The 18,615-nt window shown below is 36.8% G+C and overlaps 1 protein-coding gene across 2 annotated transcripts in view; it reads left to right on the top strand.

The window, feature by feature from the left end:
- The first annotated feature begins 3,306 nt into the window (after positions 1–3,306).
- LOC109092588 (protein BEAN1-like) overlaps positions 3,307–18,615 on the top strand; it is a 51,667-nt gene continuing 36,358 nt past the window's right edge. Inside the window, exons 1-3 of one of the 2 annotated variants that reach the window (XM_042760603.1) lie at positions 3,307–4,566; positions 9,825–9,899; positions 11,886–12,014. Coding sequence is in view for 1 of the 2 variants with exons in the window: in XM_042760601.1 (XP_042616535.1) it covers positions 9,040–9,067; positions 9,825–9,899; positions 11,886–12,014 (232 nt within the window). In the remaining variant the exon portion in view is untranslated. Of the gene's footprint in view, positions 4,567–7,758; positions 9,068–9,824; positions 9,900–11,885; positions 12,015–18,615 lie in introns of those variants that run through there. The other variant, XM_042760601.1, reaches the window with a different exon arrangement.

Genomic DNA, 18,615 nt, shown 5'->3' on the forward strand with positions numbered 1-18,615 from the left:
TTGATGAGTGGTTCCTGACAGGGCGCCGGCAACAACTCTCCCGCCAACAGCCTGCCCCATTCCTTCCAGCAGTTCACAAAGAACTCACCAGAACTCATAAGCCCATGCAGCATATCCATCTAATCTCTGCAGGACTACCTCAGCCCTAGTGAACAAGGCTTATTCAGTGGCTGGCCAGGCTGACTCAGCCCTTGACACGATGGTGGTGCTCCAAGTGTTCCAGACCAAGTTTCTCCACACCATAGACGAGTCCAGCCAGAGTTCTGACGCCTTCAAAGAGCTGCACACAGCAACTGACTTGGCTCCGCGCACTGCTAAAGCCACCATGCAGGCGATCAACAAGGCCATGGCCAATTTGGTGGTGCTGGAACACCACCTTTGGCTGAATCTAACTGACATCAGGGATGCTGACAAGGTTGCCTTCCTAAACTTGCCTGTCTTTTCCAAAGGACTGTTTGGCCCTGACGTGGATGGGTTTTTGCCTAGCAGTTTACAGCACCACAGAAGTCATTGCAGGCAATGCGTCACTTCCTGCCAAAGCACTCCAGTGTGGTTTCAAGTCACCAAAAGCCTTCATCTGCTCAGCAGCCTGCCAAGCCGGCGCTGCCTCAGCTCCAGAGTAACATTGGACCCTGAGTCTCAGAAGCCTTTGGGTTCTAAATATCATAGAACGAGGTTAGTCGCTTCAGAGATATTATTCAAACAGTTCCTCTAGTGAAAAATGAGTCAGGCTTTTACAGCCACTACTTCCTGTTGTTTTAAACTGTAATAATATTTCACAATGTCACTGTTTTTAGTGTATTTTTAGATGAAGTCTTGGTAAGTATAAGAAACTTCTTTCACCCCGATCTTTCAATCAGTACTTTCAAGTGTACTACATGTAATCAGTGCTAATTTAATACAGGTACTCTCTTATTTACAGTACATTCAGTTAGACTCATTTGAGATCAGATAAATGACTTGGGAAGAGAAATGGATTCCATTTAATGCCTTCATGATGTAGAGAAATGAGAAGGAAAAGTGATGATTAGAAAAGATCAGCAAATCCAAGGAAATCCCTTTATCATATAGCTTCTCTCTCACCCACACACACGTTGATTGTATGAGAGTGTATTTTTAATGGACACCTCTTCTTACAATAACGAAAAATGTAGATTGTCCCCACTAAAGATTCCTGCACAAAAATGTTATATAACCTCATTCAGAAACACTTGTTCATGTCACATTCTCTCTCTCTCTCTCTCTCTCTCTCTCTCTCTCTCTCTCTCTCTCTCTCTCTCTCTCTCTCTCTCTCTCTCTCTCTCTCTCTCTCTCTCTCTCTCTCTCTCTCTCTCTCTCTCTCAGCAAGCCACAATGTACCTTCCACTCTGATGCCCTCACAACGAGTTCAATCAGATGTCTTCCTTGGCTTATGTCATGCGTATGTTACACACTCACTCTCTCTTTCTCACAAACACACCGGGGACACCTGCATATGTGTCTGCATATCTGTCTCTTGTGTGCATTTGGATCACAATCTTTGGCCTTTTATTAGCACTAACAGCAACACTGGGGATCTGAAGCAGAAATATAAACTTGTCAGCTGTGCACTCATAAATAAAGGTTCTAAAAGGAATTTTGGGTTCCCAAAAAGAATGTTTCAGTGAATAGTTCTTAAAATAATATTTTGTACATTGGAAAGGTTCCATGGATGTTAAAGGTTATTCACAGAAAGACTGACAAAGAACCTATACAGTATCTTTAAAAACTGCAGTCACTGAGATCTCATCACCCTCTCCAAGCCCTCCGTACCATATGGTGTCATATTCATATATTATATAATACCCACAGCAACCTTTCTGAAATGTAGACAAAAAGAAAGAAAAAAATTATTCAAAAAAAAAAAAAAAAAAAACTGAGTACATACACAGAAGGTGTCCTTCTCACTGTTGTAAAGAACCACCCAGATTGGCTCACCGACGTAATTCACCTCATTTATCAGGATTTAGTTTCCATTTATTCTAGCTCCATGTTCAATCTGACTCCAATTTCAAGTGATCATTAATTAAATTTAGGCAATTTTTCTAATTAAAAACTGATCAAAAATATTGATTGTTTATTAATGTAAATATTTGATTATTCTGGAAATCCCATACTTTCGATTATTCGTTCATTAAAAACCTGATATCGCTTTGCAAATCACTCGGCCAACAGTGAAAGCACGGACACAAACTAGCCAGTTCTGATCTTACTCAGAGGATACAGAGTGATTATAATACCTTTAAGTGCTGCACCCTGCTAGCAAATAATAAAAAGTTTATTTTTTCCTATAATCACTAAAACTGTAACTTGTTGAGCCAGTGACAGACAGAAATCAGAAGATCCCTAATGACGAGCCTTCTGCTTCACTCATTGGTACTTCAGTATGTTCTATCCTGGATGCAAATTTGTGGAAACACCAGACTATGCTATAATCTACTAAAATAATAACTTCAGAAGAGATCAGAATAAATCTAATATAACAATTTATTATTAGTCAGGTAAAATTGTATCATGCCAATTACATAATTAAACAATTAGAAGCCAATTCAGAATTAAATTAAGTTTCAATTCAGATAAACACAACATTCTCAGCAGTAGAACAGAATTCTATAAAAGTTTTCAGTTTTTCTCATAATATAAGTGACTACTGTGAAATTGAGACCATTTTACCAATCGCACAGAGACCTTTAGAATGATACCAAACATGAAGGGGGAAAACAACAGATTCACAAGATACATGATATGTGGTGGTGCAGTGGAGGCCCCCCAACACTGCAGGTTTTCCATGTCTCCTTAATCAAACCCACCTGATTCAGATCATCAGCTCATTAGTAGAGACTCCAAGACCTGAAAAGGAGAGATGCAAAATGTGCCGTGTTGGGGGCCTCCAGGAACGAGGTTGGGAACCACTGTGGTTGTGAAACCCTTTTGGGGGAAAGAGTACAAGTGAGAAGGAGAGGCAGAAAGGGGTGGGAAGGCAAGTGTTGTGTTCTACAGTGAGGGGCTACTGGAGGTTTGGGCAAGATGATGTAATTTGCTCTTTTTGGAGCTCTCTTTTCCAGATTAGTTTTACTGTTTTGTTGCATAGCATGTTTTGTGTTCCTGGCACTTTGGATTCATAAGGAATTAATTTCACTCTTTATACTGTAGCCTATTAGGGTGATGTGGGACACTTTAGATTTCTCAAAAGAGCAACAATATGTAAGTGCTGTGACAAGTCCCGGATAGTCTAACGCAGTACGTGTTTTTTTTTTTTTTTTGTTGTTGTTGTTGTTTTTTATAATAAATAAAAAGAAAACAAGTAAATAGAATAGAAAGATAATAGAGAACACTAGTGTACCATTTAGACAAATCAGACCCTGCTAGAGACAAAGAGTCGTAAACTTTCCCTCCAGAAGTGCAAGTCACTATTGGCTCTTTGACCCCCGAGAGGTGTGACCTCAATAGAAGATAAAGGCCTCACATCAGTGACCCACCTTCAGTCTGTGGTTCTGTTAGATTCTGAGAAGATGAGGATGTGAGCAAGAACTGTTCTGCAACCCTTAAGTCTGCACCAGGCTTCGGCCTTGTCTTTACATTCACCAACGATCCTTGGATCTCACCTGATGTCTCTCTTAGCTCTTTATCACCTTCATCTGGGAGAAAACTCTCCCAATCACCACCGAGCCAGAATAACATCTCTTGGAGTTCATTACCATTCAAAACTGCAAGAATGTGAAGAACTCCTACACCAACAAACCATCAAAACATTTATTCGAGGCTGCATCCGGACACTCGTTCAATGACCAAGGCAATGCAAGTATATCGTACACTTAAGTAAACGAAACAAGGGTTTAGGATATGTAAGCTGTAGACCCCGTCATAAAACGGCACTGATGGTTTCACTCAGGTGGTTAACTGACTCATTTTCCATAACTGCATTCTCTGGTTTCTCTAACAGTTTCAGTCATCCACTTCCAACCTCCCCATGAATGAGTGATTTGTGTGATTGTTTGTTTGTCTAGATTAGTTATGTGTTAGTGTAGTTTATAAAACTATTGTGCACAAATTACATGAGTTTCTTTTTCTGTTACTGCTTGTGAGTAGTGTCCATTTTACAATCCAATCTATAGCTACATTCTCTAATGCATTACTGCAAGAAAGTTATTTTCTGTGGCCAACTCAACTTTCTTAGAGTTGATATGAAATTATACTGAATGTTCACTGGACGAACAGATTAGTTGATTGTAATATTAATTCTACTACAGTTACTTCTGTCACTGTTATGCTGCTGCGTTGGAATGAGGAACATGGAATCGAATTAGTGTCCACTTAACAAGCTTTAATAAATCAAAAAGCAGGGAACATAGGGACCGCAGGAGACTCAAAATGATGTTACCACTGGACAAAGGAACTCAGGGAAGACAAGACTTTAAATACACAACTTAACGAGGAACGCAATGAGACACACCTGAAATCAATGAACACAATCAACACGCGGGAGAAACTATGTCACAGGGAGCGCAGGGGGAGAAAAACACACAAAGACAACTACTGGCAGCTGAGGTAAATAATTGTAATTAATTATTATTAATGTAATAATTTTTATACATTTCCCTTTTGAGCTAATTTACTACACTATGTTAGAGGGTAATTTTTGTTGTTGTTTTTTAATAAATAAAAAGAAAACAAGCAGATAGAACAGAAACAGTTCAGAGAGTGCTAGTGGGTCAAGTTTTTTATAAAAAATAAAAAAACTAGTAGATAGAATAGAACTGAAATAGAGAGTGCAAGTGTTAGAGGGTCAAGGGTTTTTTTTTTTTAATAAATGAAAAGAAAACAAGTAGATATAATAGACAGTGTTAGTTTGAAAGGACATAAAAATCTGACTTTTTCTGTGCTGAAGTGCTATAATTGAGTGTCCGGTGCATCTACCAACTCAGAAAACATGAAAAACAAGAACCCAGTCGGTTTAGTTTTGTAAGCCTTTCTCTGCAAGCATTTGAGAAAATGACCCGATCAGATTTCTGTCCCCTTCTGACATAGGAAGGGGTTCTTATTATAATATTACTGCCAACGGGCGCTGACTGACACTGCCATATTAGCAAAGACCCTGCCCTGAGTGAGCCGACCACAATCCGTCATGTTTAGCTTCACGCTAGAGAATTTAAAAGCAACATTCAAGTTAGAAATGTTTTCTTATTAAAGCTATTTTTATTAAAGCTATTATTTATTGTTTGGGTCATATAACAGCGTAGATAGCAGTATATGTACAGCATAGCTGCTGTCACTTCATACACAGATCTAATATAAACATGTGATTTCTTTCCCAGCCATTTACCAGACATAACTGATTGTTTTTTGTAGCATATTTAAACATAACATTGTGTGTACTGACAGTTTAAGTGCAATAAGACATAAAAGAGAACTTAGTTTAGTAGCCTACTCACATGCCGTGTCAGCCTCTTTCTGTGCACTCAGAAAATGAATGTGTGCACTCAGAAAACACTATATCAGAAGTTTAAACTGATATGGCTTTAAAACACATGATTTCAGCACGATATACATGATAATCAAAACCAGACAGATGTTTTTTGGCAGAGTATTTGAGGTATGAGCTGTAAAGGCACAGCCCTATTTTGGAAAAGGGGGCGGGGAGCAGCAGCAGCTTATTTGCATTTAAAGATACATGCACGAAAACAGTGTGTTTCTGCTTCCACTCAAAATAGGCATTTACAAAATGATATAATAAATGATCTGTGGGGTATTTTGAGCTGAAACTTCACAGGCACATTGGGACACCTGAGACTTATGTAAAAAGGGGTATAATAGGTGCCCTATAAGTCTCAAGTATTTTATTATAAATAAAAAGAAAACAAGAAGAATAGAAACAGAACAGAGAATGCAAGTGTTAGAGGGTCTTTTTTAATAAATAAAAAGAAAACAAGTAGATAGAAATGAGAGTGCTAGTGTTAGAGGGTTAACTGTATATGGAAGAGATGTGTCTTTAGCTGTTTCCTGAAGATGGCTAAGGACTCAGCTGTTCAGATCGAGTTGGGCAGGTCACCAGGAGGGAACAGTTAAGGTAAAAGTCTGTGAAAGTGATTCAAAAAAGTGCAAACCCATTCCACAGCCAATCATAGTGCTCATGGTTTAGTTCCAGAAAAGCGGATTGATTCAAACATTAAAAACTCTTGAAACACTGTTCAATAAGATTCACACTGCATCAACAGACACTATTAGGGTTTTGTAGGATCAATGTGTGTGTTGTTGGCATCTGTTGCTGTTGGTTGGCACTTGTTTTCACTAATTAAACATGTTGAATCAGCATTTGTCAGGTCTTGGAATATCTGACAAGTAATGTACTGTAATCCAGTGGCAGTGTGAATTAGCCTTAAAAGATTCTTCAGAAAAACTCTTCAGCCTATTTCAAACCGGTGTCTTCTGAGTTTCTAAATGATTCATTAAAGAACTGTTTTTGTGCAACAACTCGTGAGGAGCTTCGCTGCTGAAACAGAAGGAAACACGGATGTGGTTCACAATGCACTAGTAGTTTTCAAACCTGATTCTGGGGACCTACTGCACATTTGATGTGTTTTCCTTATTTAACTCACATGATTCAGATCATCAGCTCAGTAGGAGGGAGCTCTTTGAACTAAACTGAGTGTGTAGATTCGATGGGGTTCAGCAGCCAGGACTGAAAGCCACTGTACTATAAAATACAGGAGCCACTCTGGAAATTTTAATTGGTAACATCGAGATAAACATAACAAGATTATTTATAAAATTTTGCTGTTGGTTTTTTTCAGGCGTGAACTGGGTTGTAGGCTTTGGTTGTTATTTTTGGAAAAATCCATCAGTACAGCACACAAATTTAGTTGGACTGTGTGTGGCCAAGGTGACCACAAACGCATATACAGCTCTGAAATACAAAATACAAGATTTAGAACTTTGAAAAAGGCTTTTACATTTTAAGTATAATAATACTAATAATATATGTCTTTTCAGTAAATTATGCAAAGTGAGTGATGTATGGTGCAGCACAGCTCATGCCAAGAGCAAGGGGCTGAGATTTGAAACAAGCAATGGCAATTCATCTAATGGCTTATGCACATTCTGTTCCCATTTATATCTGCTGAGCTGTTGCATTCTCAAATCCCAAAGGTGTGATCTTGTACTAGTGTGAGAAAGTGATTCACACTTGCACTTAGAAAATGCTGACCTGCTGTACTATACCTCCTCTGAGATTTAACAGCTGCAAAAAGACAAGTAAAGTGAAGGGGTCCTGAGTTGTATGTGAGCCATAGTAAAGTTACATTGACAACTATACAGCCCCTGTTGCATCAGACAACAATAGGTTGTCTTTTCCTCTGGGTTCTAAAATAAAATGCCAATATTCATGGCACTTTCATAAGCACCCTCCTCTATTTATCTCTCAACAAATGTCAGAAAGTACTATGATCATGTTCTGAGGTTCTGATACATAATTATTTCTGGCTTTAAAAAACAGTGAAAGGTAAATCACTTGGCAGTGTAAATGTTTTCATGTCCTACAATCTATTTAACAATTTCTGTCACGTGCTTTTATTTATTTATTTCAGAATTTTATCTTGATTTTATTCATTAGTAAAGCCAAAATTTCGAATTTTTCTACAGTGCAAGTGCACCTGCCAGATGAGAGAGGAGATTTTTCCTTTCGTGTAGTTAAAATAAGCAGCACAATTCTTGAATATTTTGCCACAATGCTATTGCATGTGATTTGCTTGGAAATAATCTTTAATATTAATGTATATGTGATAACCTTTACTCTCACATGTTTTGTTGTACATCACATGTAGAAGAAGAAGAAATAAATAGTGTGGCAATGAATTAAGAATTTGTTTCCACTGTATTCATTTTTGGCCAAGATTTCACTAAAACAGAGGAAGAAATGTCACGTAAGCCTTTGTACTATTAAAATTACACAAATAGTTTTTGTTGACATTAACCGGGCAGGGACTTTCTAATTCCCAGCATGTTTTTTGCATGTGACTGGGTGGGAAAAGTTAATGTTGAAACTAGTCATTATTGTGTGTGTTTTTGAGCAAGACAGGTGAAAGAGGAGGGTGTTTAAGGTTCTGTTATGTTGGAATTTAGAATTGGAATTCATGTTACAGTGAAGTTTTGGGAGTTACTATTAGTGAGAGGAATAGACTCATTTTATTGCACGCATGATTGTGCTGCTATTATTGTTGGTTTTATTTATTTAGTTTTTTTCTTGTGCTTTCTGACAGTATTGTATTTTGAAAACAAATTATTGAATTGATTGAGCCAACTGAATTAAGTTCAGCCAAATAATTATTTATTATTTAAGTGTAATTAGTGTTGCTTCCTGTTATTATCCTTGTTAGTATACAGTAGCCTACTGTATACAAATCTATGTACACTCATAACAATGACAAATGACAACTTTGTGCCCCTTACTCAAAATAAAAAGAAATGTGAGCAAAGGTGACAAAGTCACCTAAAAGGTTATGATTTTTCTCTTTTAAATGTCTACTTAGCCAGAAATGTATAATTTATTCTCCCAGCATTCGCCTGTCTTGAGTACAGTGCGCGCTCTCTCTCTCTCTCTCTCTCTCTCTCTTTCTGTTTAATGGCACAGGATCGCCTGCCCTCATTTCTTTATTCAGAAAGCCTTATGAAGTGCCGGGAGACTCAGCCATGAGGTGGAGAGCATCCAGATGCACCAGTTGTTTACCGTGATTTTTTACAGTCACTGTACTGAAAGTATCGTGATCAAGTAAATAAATCGTTATGGATTCGGAGTAAAGCGGCGTTTGCGCAGCTCTGTCAGATGATGATTTGGAGTAACAGTCTGTGATCGGTGGCACATGCATGCAAGACGACCGAGCGAGATATTTAGACGTGTAGAGGAGCCGGATTTACAAGGATTGTGGTAAAACATGTCTGAGGAGGTTAGCAGAGTAAAATTCAGCTGAGGCTCTGAGTCCATATGGGCTTTTTAGAGCAATCCGAGAAACACTGACGTTTAGTTGCATGGGGCTATTTTCTCCTCTGCGAGCGGGTAAGTAGGTTACGTTACTTCACCTGTTTCTTACCTTAAAGTCATACAGTCACCACAGTATGTTCTCGTTTCACATATTCTGTTCACTACATGCGGAAATATACACTGTAAAATATTTTGTCACGTAGCCTAACCTAAAAAGTGCTTCATATGGAAACGCTAACTGTTTTGTCAACAACTAATGTAATCAACCTGACTACATTAGAATACACAAATCAAAGTATGTTAAGGGTAGCTAACAACTGCATGATTTTAGTTATTTTTAGTGAATATATATATATATATATATATATACTATATATATATATATATATATTATATATATATATATATATATATATATATATATATATATATTAGACAACAGCTACCTTTATAATAGTTAAAATTAAAAGTTCATATTATTGTGAGTTGTGCTTTTGGGTGTGATCTGTCTGTCTGTTTGTGAATTTTGTATTTTCGTAATAAAATAAAGGTCACTGTGTAGTTTGTTAAATTATTAGCCAGGCTCCATGGTAGCTTGTTGCTGTAGTCAGTTGGTCTCCCTTGATTCTGAATAATTGCACCTGCACACACACCTGAGATACCAAGATCCCATGAGATGCAATGCTGTCAGCATCAAACCTGCAAGCAGGGATGTAGAATTAAAATAAAATAATACCTTATGGTAATGAAATGAAACTTTTTATGCCCTTCTTGCTTTCACTCTTTCTTGTCTCTCTGTCCCATTTTTCTTTTCTTTTCTTTTCATTTCTAGTTCTCCTCCTGCACCGTCATCTTGTTTTCACTACTTCAGATATAATCAAGGCTGGCAAGAATTACACCAAAGCATGTGAGTACTTTTTGTTTGCGTCTTTTATGCATGTTTGGATATGCACTTGATTCCTGAATAATGAGACAGATAGTTGATTTTGGTTATCTAGAGATTATAGTGCGCTTTATGTATGCCCTTAGATTATCTGCTGTTGTTCCATTTTAACCCATATTCTGTTCCAGTCATTTTGACCCGGAGAGAATTTTCTTTTTAATGAAAATGCTAGTTAATGTATTTGTAATTGCATTGGACTAAAACTTGCTGAGTGTGCTCACTCAGGGTATAAGGGTATAACAAAATGATAATTTCCCATTATAATTTTTGTACTTTATTGGGGGGATTTCCCCCACCTTGTTACACTTGTGGTGTTCTCGGTCAAAAATGACCAGCCTACAAAAAAAATTGCTTATAATTTTTCTTCTGATGCTATATTATTACCAAATATTGGATTCAATCAAGATTTAATCCGATATATGGTAAAAATATAGCAGAAGACATAAGACATTTTAAAAAGGCTGTTTTTTGACTGTGAACACCAAATTAGGTAAAAGATTTTCTGCATAGCATAAGGGCTAAAGATACTGTATGTACTCAACTTGGCTGCCGTTCAAGGAACAAATGTAGATTGAAGAAGTTCACTATTTGTTATTTCCCAGAGAATCAGCCAGAACAAGAAAACAAGAACAGTCTGAACACTATATGTGAATGCTATAATAAATGTATTAATAGAGCTGTTGTAATTATAATTGTCCTTACTATTATTATTTTATTTGTCAGAAACCCGCAGGAAGACCTTAGTGCTTCTTTTTGTTGACAACAGTAGATTTATAAATTATTCTCATTACGAATTTGGGAAGACGTTTGTTGCAAGTATTGCATTGTCACATGCCTTCATAAAATTCAATTCATAAAAATGTTACTAAGCAACTGACAAATTACACTATTGCAGCGCAGAGTTTCCTTGCGCTTTGGACTTTGAACCCTGGTGCCGCGAGCTCATGCAGCGTTGTTTGAATACATGCACTTCATTTGTGTTTTAGAAAACACAACGTTCTGCAATTTATTTAATTGTTTAAAGGCATTGTGTGATTTCAATCATCATACAGTAACCAGCAAAAACCACCCCTTCCTCTTATCATCGAAGACATGCAATGCAGTACTAAACAATCTCTCGCTGTCGGTGCTTGTAATGATTTTGCCTCTTTCTCTGACACTTTTAAATGGATCCACACTGCCAACATTTTTGTTGCATTAGTGCGCGCCTCTATTGATCGCGTCATGTCATTGTTCAGTACAATTTATTTGGACTTTTCGCTTATTCAGCCGAACACCAAAAGAGCTTTTGTTGCTATTTTCAGCCGAATAATTTTGGTTGCCGAGCAATTCCCACTTTTTTCTCAGAATTGTGACTTTATTTCTCAGAATTGCGAGTTTCTAAAAGTCGCAATTACCTTTTTTTATTTTTTATTCAGTGGCGGAAATGGGCTTCCATAGAATTGAGCCCTGGTAAGTTATGCTACGGTACATAAAATAAATAACCCAGAGTATTGAACTTGAAGTCATCATCAGGTTCGATGATAAAGATGCTGTTCTTTGCACTTGTTAAATAGCCCTTTTCAAAATCAAGCAGCAACTCTTTACATCTCAGTTGTGGGTTTTCTAATTATCTCCTTATTTGTGCAAACTGGAATTCCAGAGAATAAAAAAACAAGACTTATAATATTTAAAATTTGAAATTATATGCTTGTATTGGAGTCAGGCTTAATACACACACTGAAGTGTGAGAGGTGGTTAGTTGGCGTACCTCTCTGGATAAATGTCCTCTAAACTGACTTGATGTGTTTTGGCTTGGAATGATGCCCTTGTCATAAATAATATGTAGAGTCTGTGGTCATATGAATGAAATAGGGTGGGTGGTCACTGGGTGAGATGAAGCCAGGGCCTTTAAACATCTGGATGGCTGTCGTTTTCTTTCTCTCTTTGATCTCTCTCTCATTCCTGCAGATGAAAACATCATCCTTCTTTGCCCAAAGGAGAAGGTCAGAATTGGAACCTGCTTGGTCAATTATTTAAGATGTCACTATAGGAAAGACTGTGGCAGGGAGTACATGTTGATGAAACTCATTTGTTCAGGTAAGCCAAATGTCCAATTCCCTGTATTCTCTAAATGCACAATGTATTCAAAGAGTGGAGATGTTTTCTGTCATCCTTTCTTGTCTCTTCCAGTCCATGATTTGTGTCTCACCCATTACTGGTGGGTTGTGCATTTCAAGCACACCTTGGAGATATAGAGCACAATTTTACACAAATGTATAGAACAGATGTTTCACACACTTGTAATGTTGATACCAGTTTTATCCTGAGGAATAAACAAACAAACCAAACTGTAAGCAGCTAGTTGGGGGTTGAGACAGAAACCATGGCAACGTGGCTACAAGTTGTGATTCACTGGGCTATCTTGACACTGACTTGATTAAGCAGTGTTGTTTTAAAGGGATCCCTTTTTCTTTTTACTTTGCCTGGCAGTTTAAATGAGCTCAGAGTTACAGCACAGCAAACTATAAAACATGTAAACTACCACTCAGAGTGCCAGAAATGTCATCTAAGGGTGATAATTTAAATGTTTTCATACTTATATTTGACTGAGAGCAATACATCTTCTCACTGAATTACTGTACATAAAGGTGGGTCGTCAGCCATCAGGGCTCATTCTCTAGCGTGCAAACAAATCCAATAAGAAATGAGTTTTGCTAGTTTATTCAGTATGAGAAAAATGGTTTCTGAATGTTAATGCATGCCCAAGGGACTGCAGTTACTTCTTTTCTGTGCAAATTTTTAATCAGAATCTCATCTTTTGTTATTGCTGTAATTATTATATGACACCAGTATTGTGAAACCTGAGGCAATGCTTGTGATTATGTTACTGTTCTTTCACTGACATATAATCTTGTTCGCTAAATGGCCACCATCCTCTTTTAAACACCTTTGGAAGGGACAGGTAGCCCCTTCAGCCATAGCGTATTTAGGACTGACCTTTGGCTAAACTGTTTCCAGACAGAGGAAATTGTATCCACTTACACTGATGATGTCACAAGGCTTTCAACACGTAGCAAAAGAACATGACGACTGCATTTTGTTTAACCTCATATAGTGCAAGAATCAGGTTTCAGAAGTAAAAGCTTAATTTTCTCCATAGAGAAACTGATTTTTAATGCTAACTTATAGACCATAAAGACAAACCTACTATAAATTTATGTTGTTCAATTTATCGTTATATGCTTATGTTAAAGCCATCGGTTCACATTATTTAAAATTATTTATAGCTGAATTTGTTGTAAAAAAAAAAAAAAAATGGAAATGATGCACTTGAACTGGTCTCCGTATGCTGTATACCAGCGGTTCTCATTTCCAGTCCTCGCGCCCCCCTGCTCTGCACATTTTGTATGTTTCTCTTATGTCCTCAGACATTTGTTCTATTTGAACGTAAGTGCCCTGCGAAGTGGACATCACAGGATATTCCGCCATGATTCCAGTTCTAAGCGAATGTATATGTTCCATTCAAAGTGCATTGAAGTGTGCGAGACGTGAATTTCAATTGTATTTATTTCCCTAGGTATAATATGTCACACTTGTCCGTGTGTGAAGACGTTGCGCAGTGCAAATCCGTGAATGAATGTTCTGAAGTGAAGTAAACTTCAACAGATTTCCCCTGCTCAGGGAGTAGGAGCAATGCACACTGTGTAGGGACCATGTCAATGGGAACACAGTTCATGCACGAAGCTCACTTCTAACGAGCTGATTATCTGAATCAGGTGTGTTAACAAAGAGAGACATGCAAAATGTGCAGAGCAGGGGGTCGCGAGGACTGGAATTGAGAATTCCCTGAATATTGAAATCTCATGTACAATGAGGTAGCAGGACTCTGTGTCCTTAAAATGCCCTCACCTAGAGTAGTGCTCTCTAGTCACTCCCCTCATTTCACTCTGATACATGATACATTGCTCATCTATCCAACACTTTAAATGTCACAGTAGCCCTGTGGTCCCTGCAGCCAGATTTTTCCCTAGACTCCCAGCCTGCCGCAGCGGAAGAAAATAACAAGAAATAAATACTGATAAAAGGCTAAATCGTTTTGGCTGTCAAGGACCAAAGGACAAAGGAGCACTATAAAAGATCATAAAAGTGATCATAAATTTCTTTTTCAAAAAAGAAAAAGTCCTACTGACACCAAATTTAATATTTTAATATATTTATACATTTCAATTATAACTTTTTAAATTTTATATTTTAAAATGTATGTATTATTTTAAAGTGTATATTGATAAAAATTCACCTTTTGTGTTCCAAGAAAGAAAGTCATAGTGTCTAGGTTTGGAAGAACATTGGAAGAGCATAACAATTTAATTTCCCACTGTCCCTTTTAAATTGTGTTGTGTGTTTGAAGAATTTTGTTAACACATAATCATAGCTGACTTTGTGCATTTCAATCAGAAAGCATTCCAGGTCCATATTTTATACATACTGTATATTACCTTGTTCATGTTTCATATTACTTTGACCAATTAAAGAGTTCGTATTGATCAGCAGGTGGCCTCACTGCCATTTCCTCTCTTCCTGATGTGACCTTCCATCAGGCATCGTCTCAGCTGGTTAGATCTTTGTGTTGCCAGGTTGGTGACGCTGGCTCTAGCCCACTGGGGATGCCCCTGCTGTGCGTGTGGAATAGCACACCCATCATACCTCTTCCTGCATCATTGGCACAGACAGCATCCTCCATTATTGCTACTACAGCCCACTCATAAACACTCGCCCTCCTACAGTCATCCCAGAGGGAGGCTAAAAGAAGCGGCAGAGAAGACAAGAAGAAAGCACAATTCGAAGTAGTGGAAGATGTTGCCTTTGTCGTTGTCAGTCCATTAGATTCCTGCGTGGTTGCTCCTCTTCCTGTCATATGTCGTACGGTGGCTAAATGCTCTGTCTTCAAACTTGGTGTCCTCTGGTATTGACATTCATGGTTACTTTCAAGTTCATGCAAATCCCAGATGTAGAAAGGCTTTGTTTTGTTTGTTTCAAGTGCATTAGCGTTTTAATTCCAGCACGAGAAAGAAGGCCTCTTCTTCTGCTGCTCTCATAAACGCTTCCAATTAGATGAGCAATGGGAGGCTGTGAGTTTTGGGTTATTAGGATGAGCTTCATTACAGCCCAACCTGAGGAAGAGTACCCATGCTGACATACATCGTTGAGTTGGCCGTGCTTTTGCACAGATGTCAATGCCAGTGGTCCACATTAAAACAGTGTTAGTCCATCACAGCTCTCTCCTCTATTGATAATTATAATGTACAGTCGAAGTAAACGCACTTATGATCCTTGAGACATGTGATATAGCCAAAGTGCATTTAACTGTACTTTATATTTTCAAAGCATAAGCTATGAATTCTGTTCCTTTTAAAAATGTTATCTTGCTCTGTCTGAAATATAATCTTTTCTCTGTGGTGAGTGTTATTCCTACAAAATTTGAAACAGACAAATAGCACTTGGCATGGAACATGAAACTGGCACTGTTCTAAATACTCATGTGGTCTGCTCATATTTTTGTGCACATAAACTTTATCAAACTATATCCTCCAGCTCCAACCATCAGGCAAAATCGAGTCATTTTCTGCATGAATTTTTAAAAATTGATGCAAGATTGCATCCTTATGCAGGCATGACTAATAATTTCACTCTTGGAAAGAAGCAACCTTGCAAGAGCTCTGAATCTATATGCATATGAGCTTTATATGAGAGTGAGAGGAGAAGTGGTTGTTAGCATGATGGGTTTTTTACCATTGCTGCTGGATCCCTAGATTGTTATTGCTGTGAAATCCTTCTACTGCTTTGGGACTAATTCACTTCTTATTTCATAAAGCAGTTCACAAATTAGACATAGATCTGCACCAAGTTTGCAAATGCACCAGTATAAGAAATTTTGACCAATAATTATTTTCATGTTTATCATTTCCCCAAAAATTTAACATGATTAAAGTGGAATTTAGCATTAAAAAGCATTATTAGATATAGTAGAAAAGAAAAATATGGGGGCCCACACAAGACAAATTATTTAATGTGGCCATGAATGAATTATGCTCCATGTTTTAGTAAATCGTGGCCACGTTGTACTAAAACAATGTGAAAGAAAATCACTTAGTACGTAGTGGCCACAACTTACTAAAATGAGAGACTGAATTCTTAATTTCTGCCCACAACATATGTATCTAGTCTAGGGCTGGGCGATATATCGAATATTAGCGATAATATCACAATAATTTTGACAACGGTGTAAAATGTGCAAATATTGTGAATATCGAATATTTCAAATTCAAGCATACTTTCTCAAAAGAACGCACCGAACATCCGAAAAAAGAGACAATGTTATTGCAGACTGCTCTACACGTCTCTACTAATTGAGCTTTCATGAGTGCGGTTGCCAGATATCAAGATTTCAAATCCCCGAATCAGAGCTTCGCTGTTACAAGGATATATTTTCTGCCTGCTGTTTTGATTATTTTAAGCAATCTGGCAACCATGCGAACGTACTTGCTTCTCATTGCAGAAGCACTGCCGCCGATGATCTGAAAACACTAAGCTGGAGTTTAGCGATCAAAATGAAAGTGTCATTCTGAAAGTGTCAGTGTGTTCTGTCATGAGACCTCGACTGTATAGTTTGCAATTGTGATCGCTGAATAAATGCACTTATTCAATCGCTGTTGTGTGAATAGAGAAACATATGCTATGTCAATTTGGAATTACACTATTAGGAATTTCACTGTTATAATATTTTTCATTCGTTTTACCAGTTTTCATAATATAGACAGAGAGAGTGCAGAAGTCTTTGATATTAATTTATGTATATATATATATATATATATATATATATATATATATATATATATATATATATATATATATATATATATATATAATATATATATAATTTTTTTTTTTTTTTTTTTTTTTTTTTTTTTTATATAAGAAATACCTACAGTATGTGCTTCAGCAACTAGCTCTCCATCTAAGAGGGTTTTTAGTGCCAGTGGGAAAATAGTTTCATGCCACAGAGCTTCTCCAGAGACAGTTGACAGACTCGTGTTCTTAGCTAAAAACTTGTAAAAAAAAAAAAAAATACTTTAATTATTTCCCCCAGTTGCACAGTTTAGATTCTGAATTGCATTCACTAAACTAAAGTTGACAGAATGCACTTTCTGTACTTGTTTTGCACTACTTCAGTAACATATACATGTGTTCATTTAATAAAAAGCAGTAAGTGATCACTTGGTCTAGATTTTTTTTTTTTTTTTACAGCTTAAATTTGCACTACACATTTTGTATTTACTTTGTAACAATAGCTGTTCTATCTAAATTGTTTTTTGTTTTTTTTTAATGGGGGCAAAAGAATATAATGTTTTTATTTTTTTTTATATTTAAAAGCAAAATGCAAACATATCAAGATATATATTGACTATCGTAAAAAACTTTACAATATCGAGATATAATTTTTTCATATATATCGCCCAGCCCTAATCTAGTCCTACATGTCATATGCTGGGCTGTGTAGAAATATATGAAAAAAGCCATTATATTATAGTATTCTGTTTTCAATATTGGATTAATCAGACTAATAGAGATAATGTAAAACTCTGCTTTAGTCTGGTATTGGTAGTCATTATATACGGTACATTAGGGCTGCACGATTATGACAAAAATCATAATTGTCGATTATTACCTTGAAACTGTAATTGCGATTATTAATTACGATTATCACAATTTACATTTAATGATGTTTATACCATTGTTTGATGCAACTGCGTGCCAAATTTTTATATTTTTATATAGTATTAGGCCTCAAATGTCAACTTTACACATTGGATTTGGTTTCTTCTTTAAATTATAAAAAAGTAAAAATATGAATGGTATTATAATGCTATACCAGAACTAAAATTAAAATAATGGGAAAAACCCTTAAGATAACATGTAGAAAGAAAAAAAATGCACCTTAAGCATGCAGAAAAACAAATGGACTTTGAACGATTAATTGCCGCTTTGAACGATTACGTAATTGTGGTATCCATAATTGTAATCGCGATTAGAAATTCGATTAATTGTGCAGCCCTACGGTACATCCCTAAGTAGACATGTGCCGGTATTCTGTAATGCAATATACAGTATCACGGTAATGAATATGCACGATATTGTTATCGTGGGCACTTCTAAATACAGTGATAATTATATATTACAAATTATTCAGAATTTGAAATGCATTTTAAAAATACTATTCCCATCAACTGGTCAAAATGCACAACACTGTTGAATGCTGCTTGAAAGAGCTCTGATGTAAACAAGCACGCATGAGAAGCACGTGGGGGAACGTGTGAGAGACTCGCTGAATGAAAGCACATTCACTCTCTGACAGCAGATGGCGCTAAACTGCAGAAAATGCAGCCCTTACCCTGGAAACCCCATAAATAAAGCAGCTGCGCTACTTTCTAAAACATATTTAAATAATTTTAAATAGCCATTCAGATTTGTGTATTCGCTATGGTGTTCATCACAGTGCCAAATACTATTTTTTTTTTTTTTTTTTTTTTTTTTTTTTTTTTTCATTTTAATCTGGACTACAACATGCCCAAGATATTGTTTGAAAGTGTTTTGATTCTTTATTGTTCATTCACAGTTTACATTAGGGCTTCATTAGTTA

This window comes from Cyprinus carpio, chromosome A7 (assembly GCF_018340385.1).
Source record: "Cyprinus carpio isolate SPL01 chromosome A7, ASM1834038v1, whole genome shotgun sequence".
NCBI classification, from domain to species: Eukaryota; Metazoa; Chordata; class Actinopteri; order Cypriniformes; family Cyprinidae; genus Cyprinus; species Cyprinus carpio.